The following is a 7,562-nucleotide window of genomic DNA, read 5'->3' on the forward strand; positions in this document are numbered from 1 at the left end:
CACTATGGGTGAGCCTGCTGGTGAGCCTGCTGCTACTATTCTGGCATAACTTCCAGAATCACAGCAACTCACAAGTCACCACAGTAAAACAAACTGACAGACAAGTGGTGGAGAGCCACACTTGTTATTGTTGTTAAATGCCATCTAATTGGTTCCAACCCATAGCGACCCTGAATAGGGTTTCTGAGGAGCAGATGGTGAGCTTGAACCGCCGACCTTGCAGTTCAAACAGCTTTGCAGTCTGGCACATTAACCCACAGCACCACACCAGGACTCCATAAATTTCTTACTAAAGCTATCCACATGTGGTATTTCTGTTACAGAAGTAGTCATGGTTGCATGGCACTGAATCTGTTCTGAATCATAGCCACTCTGTATAGGATTTCCAAGGCTGTAAATCTTTATGGGAGCACAAAACTTCATCTTTCTCCCAAGGAACATCTGGTGGATTCAATCTGCTGACCCTGTAGTTAGCAGGCCAACACATAATCTGCTACACCATCTGCCATGGAACTTACATTGTTATTGAAATCGGAATGTTTATATCAATCTTCAATTTACAAAGTACATTCACCTATATACACCCTTGGAATCCTAACAACAGGTCTGTGTTGACAGTATTTTTTCATAGCGTAGTGGTTACGAATTGGGCTGTGAATCGCAAGGTCAACAGTTCAAAACTACCAGCCGTTCCATGGGAGAAAGATGAGGCTTTCTGCTCCTATAAAGATTTACAGCCTCAGAAACCCTGTACAGGGTCGCTACGAGTTGGAACCAACTCCACGGCACATAACAACAACGACAGTATGGCCCCATGTCCTGATTTACCCCAAACAATGCCAGGGTACTCTAGTCTAATTATTGGTAGCACACCCCCTTTCACTATCAAAGTGTCTAGTTTGGATAATAAATGATAAATTAGGTAGTCACTCTGTCTATGGCCTTTTGGTTTTAATAGGAGGCACAGGAAGTTAAATAATTTGCTCAGGAAGTTAAATCATCTGTATCAATTAGATAGAGGCAGAGGAAATTCTTGAACTCACTTCCCTTGTCTCCAAATCTGCCTGCCACCCCTACTCTCCATCCATAGGTATCACAGAACAATGGAATCAGAGCTGAATGAATCTAACCCTTCTTATTAGCAACAAAGAAACTCAAAGTCTTTATCAGAATAGATAGTCCCTGGTAGGGAAAGACATGGTGTGCAGAGTGGGGACAGTGGTAGTCTCCGTGACAACCCAATATTAACACATTAGAATAGATTAGAAAATTCTAAGTAATTATCATCTCAGATGGCATTTGAGAGCCTAACTTGGTAAAATAGGATATAGTGCCTGGTGATTGGGTATTTGGGAAACAGTAAGAAATTTAGACTTCAAAATGCTAGATTTGAGGACTGGGTCAGAAGTTTGTTTGCTATCATAACAACCCTATCCAGCACAGTAGGACTGCTCCATAGGGTTTCCTAGGTTGTAAATCTTTACAGAAGCATATTCCCAGGTCTTCTCTTCATGGAGAGGCTGGCGGGTACAAACTACCAACCTTAAGGTTGGCAGCCAAGTGCTTTAACCACAAAACACCAGGGTCCTTTTATTCACTATCAACCTCTGAGCATTTCACAGCTGCTCACTGAGCACCTGTATTTGTCCAATCATAATATGAGACTACTCATCACTCTTATTTTCCTGGGTTGGTACAAGGAGAACAAATTACATTTCACTGTGTACATTGACAGCATCAAGCCTCATGAGTCCACGGTGAACCAGGATTCCTTGTTATCATTCTCACTTGAGTGAACCAACGCTCATGAGCAAGGATGCTGAGGATCAGATGAGAAAAGGTATTTGAGTGTGCTCCAGAAACTCTGAAACTCAGTCATTTAAGGGTGTGGCACTGTAGGATAAGCACTCAAACACAAGGCTGGCAGTTCAAACTCACCTGCTGCTCCTTGGAAACCCTATAAGGGTCGCTATGGGTTGGAATCGATTCAATGACACTTAATAGCAACAAAAGTAATTGTTGTTTTTGTTAGGTGCCATCAAGTCGGTACTGACTCATAGCAACCTTATGCACAACAGAACGAAATACTGCCCACTTCTCAGCCAACCTCACAATTGTTGCCATGCTTGAGCCCATTGATGTGCTGCCACTTTGCCAATCCATCTTGCTGAGCGTCTTCCTCTTTTTCTCTGACCCTCAACCTTACCATTGGTTCCACTCACAGTGATCCTGTATAGGGTTTTCAAGGAGCACCTAATGGGTATGAACCACAGACCTGGCAGTTAGAAGTTTAGTGCTTATCTTACAGAGCTACAAGAGGTTTGTTGTTGTTGTTAAGTGCCATCAAGTCGGTCTGACTCATGTTGTTGTTGTCAAGTGCCATCGAATTGGTTCTGACTCATAGCGACCCTGTATAGGGTTTCAGAGGAATGGCAGTTCAAACCGACCTTGTAGTCTAGCCCATTAACTCCTAGAGCCATACCAGGACTCCACAAAAGATTTAGGATAGCAAAAAGGCATTGCATAGGCAGGGCGTGGTGAGAGTTCTCTCCAGCAGGGTATTTGAAAATGACCAGCAGTTGCAACTCTGATTGGGTGGAGGCTGCTCTGGGAAGCTTCCTAGAAACAGCCAGCCCTGCCCTATAGAAAGCACCTCAGTAAACTAATATCTTCTACAAGAAGATTTTTCTCTTTATGGAAATCATAGAGCTCGCTCTAAGAAACTTCCAACTTTGGAAAAGCCTGACTCTGTAAATCCAGATGTAGTGTCCCTACAATGAAACAGTTTAAGGCATTTGCTTGACCCTGTGACTACCATGAACCAGAAGTTCTAAAAGAGGAGGGGGAGAAGCAAAATAACTTTCCTATATGATTTTTTGTTCATCCCATCAATCTGGTTTTTGAACTGACCATGAAGACCTGCCTGGTTCACATGGATTGCTTTACTTGGAGAAAAACAAAGCACAACATGGGCATTTTAGAATTCTCTGAGGGCACTAGGAATTGTGCAGGAAGCTTTTTATATAAATGAAGAAAATCTCCAAAGCTGCCAACATGAAATTCCAAAGGTGTAGATAGAATGGGTCTCCACGCCTAGTAATGGGGCAAAGGGCTCCTTTGACTCTAAAGAGGCAATTTATGTTTCAAATATCTTTCAGGAACTTGATACCCTGAAACTACCCAGGGAATCTGAGTTAAGAACTAGAAAAGCTTTCTTTAAGGAGAGCAGCAAGACTCATCTCTTTGTTAACGCTCTCATTATTCACTCCCTGGACTGCAGGCCTGCACATAGGGGTTCAGGGCACCCCTGACTGCCCCATAGTCTCACATGGTCCAGCTCAGCCCCAGGACACAGACGTGAGGGGATAGGACCTTTCCCTTTTAGTGTCTGTGTCTGTTAGACTACCTGAGGGGTCCCAGAAACCAAAGGGAGAGAATAGAGGTAAGGGTCACCAGGAGAGAACAGGTTGAAGAAAGTAAGTGTCAGCTGAATGGAAGTTTGGAAATTGAACACAAAGAATGTAAAACCCATCCAAAGAAATTAGGCAGACTCTAGTGGTAGGCTGAGCCAACTGGGGTGGGTCACCTCTTAAGTGTAAACTAAGCCACAGCTGAAAATTTTTAGGAGTCAAAGTTAGTCTAGAACTTAGAATGTTTGCAAAAAATATCTCTGTAATTATTTAATTAGCTGGTAGATAAGGCTTCTTTGGACTGGTGTGGCACTGTAGGATAAGCACTGGACTGTCAACAGCAACGTCAGCAGTTTGTACCCACCTGCTGCTCTTGGAAACACTATTGAGAGTCTTTGTGAGTCTAAACCCACTCAAGGACATTTAACAACAACAACAACAACAAGGATCCTTTGCGCAAAAATAACACCTTCTCTGTCTCCAGAAACTCCTGGTAGGTATCAAGGACTTGTCCATTCTCAATTTTCTTCATATTTCCAGGGAAATTTTGCATTCTAAGGTGTTTTTCTTCCCCCTTTGTGAAGGATCTTGGGGAATGGGCACCCTGCCGTTTCCCTCCTCCCCCAAGTCCTGGCGATTCTTTCTGTTGAGTCCGGGAGGCCTCAGGTTTCCCCGCTTCTGCGGTGTCGACACCGAGTACTGATCAAATGTTTCTTTCTCACCAGCGGACTGGGAAACACTGCCTCGGGCCTCCATTCCTCTTCCTACAGGTTGCAAATTAAGTACAAACTGCAGTTTAGAACGTTAGCCGGTTCTGCCTGGGGAATAAGGCTACTTAATTCAAATTTGCCCTGTCCCCTTCATCCCAGGCTGCCCCTATGACAAAACCTGATAATTACTCTGCATACTCATATGACTACAATGTCTAGGGTTGGGGGGTCTTTTCTGCCTGGAAGGCCACAAAGCGAGGAAGCATCTTTGTTTCTCTTGCTTTTATTTTAGCAGCTCCGAGTAAAAGAGAAAGGGGAATTTGCGAAATATGTTATTTGTGTTTTACCCCCCAAATAATTATATCAATAATGCTTCCTTCTCTTCTATTTCCCGTGCCTTGCCCGATTTTAGAAGAAAGAGTCGCGGGTCCAAGCTCTTGCCATCTCCCTACTCCGGGAGATGTCCTTCAGGACAAGCCAGAATCACGCTCAGACAGGACTCTGGACCTTCAGCGGTGACAGCCCGTCCAGCCTCGGGTTTGACAAACTCTCCAAGAAGACAACCACCTGCCAGATTGCTCTTGACGCCATTCTTCCCCGGAACCCCGAAGCTGGATTGCGGAAAGGCCACCCTGGGGACCGTGGGGGCCTTGCGCTGCGATCCCTGGGGAGCTCTGGCGCCCCAGCGCAGTGCGCGCCCGGGGCACGTGAGCCGGCTGCAGGTACAGCAGGTGCGGGCCAGGCGCCTGGATGTCGACCTACCTTCACAAAGAGCTCGATCTCGGGGTCCCTGTCGTCCCCGTTAGCCGTCGCTGAGTCCGTCATGCCGTTTGCGCCCGGGGCCACCGTCCCGTGCCGGGGAGGCGCCAGCTCCGCGACGCCCGAGCCAGCGCTTGGCACTCACTGCTGTTCCTGCCCAGAGAGGCCCCTCTTCAGAGCGGGGCTTAATTTTTTATTTTATTTCTTTTTCTTTAAATCACCTATTTCTCGAGCTAGGGACAGCGATGACTGAGATCGGTGCTAAGGTGATTACATGAAAAAGAAGCCAGGGGGGGAAAGAGGGCGAGGGGTAAAGGCGGACTCGGGGAAGGCAGCAGGTCCTGGAGCAACAATTGCCGGGCTGCCAAGAGGTGTCACGGTGTCACAGGATCCGCGCCTGTCAGCGATCCCACTGCAGCGGCCAACGCGCCCAAAATAGCCGGCGGCAGGGGGAGGGGTCAGACCGCGGGGCGGGGCGCGAGCTTCGGCCTTCGGGACCACTGCACCCGCCCCGAGACCCCGCGGGACCCAGGCGCCTACCCAGCGAAACAGTACCTCCACCAAGGCTAAGGGCAAGGGAGGGAACGGAAGAAGGGAAAACACGACTTCATGGTCTTAAGTTGCTTTAGTGAAGAATTAGCTCCTCCACGTTACTCTACTACTTTACCCTTCAGGAAAGCCCCTCCCTGCCTTAGCGAGGCTCAGAATGGGGAGTAGCTGAAGGGAGGGAGCAGAGAAAGGACTGCAAGGACCCCAAAAACAAGGCATTTGTCATCCTCGTGCAGAGCACATAGAGTAGGGCAAGGCAGAGGGGTGGGACAGGGGAGGCGGGGAAGCGAGATGGTGAGTCGACCAGTCAGGTGCAGCCAAGGCTGAGAATCCCTGTCTTTGAACCTTCCAGAGTTTTCTTTTTCTTATCTTTTCCTTCATAGCCTCTTCCCCTCTCTTCTCTTCTCCTCTCTTGTCTTCTTTTCTCTCCTCTTCCTTCGTTTCTGTTCACCTCTCTTTTTTCTATGGAGTGTGATTTTCTTGGTGTTAAATTCCCTTGAGTCAGTTCCAACTCATAGTGACCCCAGTATAGGTTTCCAAGGAGTGAGCTGGTGGGTTTGAACCGCTGACCTTCTGGTTAGCAGTCCAGTGCTTATCCCACAGAGCCAAAATGCACATAATTATGATATGTATGTTGTTAAGTGCCATTGAGTTGGTTCTAACTCATACACACCATGGGTAGGTTTTCCAAGGATCAGCTAGTGGTTTTGAACCACTGACCTTGTGGTTAGCAGTCCAGTGTTTATCCTACAATGCCACACCAGGACTCCATGATGTGTACAGTGTAATGAATTTTCCCACAATCTGAACCCACCTTGTAACCTGCTGAAGAAACACGTTAGCTGCATCCCAGAATCTTTCTGCTTCCCTAGGTAAATATTATCCTGACTTCTAATAGCACAGATTCATTTTGCTTCTTTGCTCACTAGTATGTTTGTGATATTCATCCATTTTGATGTGTGTAGTTGTAGACCATCTGTTTTCATTGCCACAATCTACTTTTGTTAATGTACAGTGTATGACATGCATGTTTGTTGTTATTAAGTACCATCGAATGTGTTCCAACTTACAGTGACCCTGTATAAGGTTTCTGAGGAAGGGCTGGTGGGTATGAACTGCTGACCTTGCAGTTAGCAGTGCAGTGCTTATCCTACAACACCACACCAGCTTAAAAATATCCTGTCAGTCAAACTGAGTCTTTGGGTGACACAAGGCTTCAGCACTCCACTATTAAGAGAGATCAGTTGTTAGAGAAGAACACCATGTTTGGTAAAGTAGAAGGTCAACAAAAAGAGAAAAACTTTCAACAAGATGGACAGACAGTGACAGCAATAATGGCCTCAAATATAATTGTGAGGCTGGTGCAAGAGGATTGGGTAGTGTTTTGTTCTGTTGTGCATAGGGTGACTATGTGTTGGAACTGACTCAAACACATAGCAACAACAACAGCTAACCAGACAGTTGGCAGTTTGAACCCACCCAAAGGTACCATGGAAGACAAGATAAGTGACTTGTTTCCAAAAGGTCCCTACCTTGAAAACCGTATGGATCAGTTGTACTCTGTATTCACGGGGTCACTAAGAGTTGGCATCAACTGGATATCAACCAACAACAGCAAGAATCTATCAACCATCACTTGGTAAACACATAGACACGTTCTGCTGGTTTTATGACATTTGCATTAACTTTACCCAAAGAGTTTGGTCCTTACCCCTAAGTCCTGAGCCATAATCTCTAATTAAAGTATCTTCAATAAGGACTTCAGAGCACACTAAACTAACAGACTAGGTAAAGTGCTGGGGTGGGAGCTGGCCAGACTGCAAAGACTATTTCATGATCACCTTGCGATACTGACTACGTCGAAGAAGAGTAGCTGGAATTTGCATTATCTACAGAGCACAGCCTTTGGCATGGATTACATCTCAATGTAAAAAAAACAAAAATCTTTACCACTGAACCAATGAACAACATTCCTATCAATGGAGAAAAGATTGAAGTTGTCAAGGACTTCATTCTTCTTGGATCAACTATTAACACTCACAGAAGCAGCAGTCAAGAAATCAAACGACGTATTGCGTTAGGCAAATCTGCTGCACACGATCTTTTTAAAGTGTTGAAGAGCAAAGATGTCAGC

The 7,562-nt window shown here is 45.8% G+C and overlaps 1 protein-coding gene across 2 annotated transcripts in view; it reads right to left on the reverse strand.

The window, feature by feature from the left end:
- CLIC5 (chloride intracellular channel 5) overlaps nt 1-7,562 on the reverse strand; it is a 209,545-nt gene that overhangs the window by 133,499 nt on the left and 68,484 nt on the right. Inside the window, exon 1 of one of the 2 annotated variants that reach the window (XM_006860527.1) lies at nt 4,883-5,075. The exons of the other annotated variant lie outside the window; for it this stretch is intronic. Coding sequence (XP_006860589.1) covers nt 4,883-4,945 — 63 coding nt within the window. The 5' untranslated portion in view covers nt 4,946-5,075. Of the gene's footprint in view, nt 1-4,882; nt 5,076-7,562 lie in introns of those variants that run through there. 2 annotated transcript variants of the gene reach the window in all.

The sequence above is a fragment of the Chrysochloris asiatica genome, unplaced genomic scaffold (assembly GCF_000296735.1).
Source record: "Chrysochloris asiatica unplaced genomic scaffold, ChrAsi1.0 scaffold00038, whole genome shotgun sequence".
NCBI classification, from domain to species: domain Eukaryota; kingdom Metazoa; phylum Chordata; class Mammalia; order Afrosoricida; family Chrysochloridae; genus Chrysochloris; species Chrysochloris asiatica.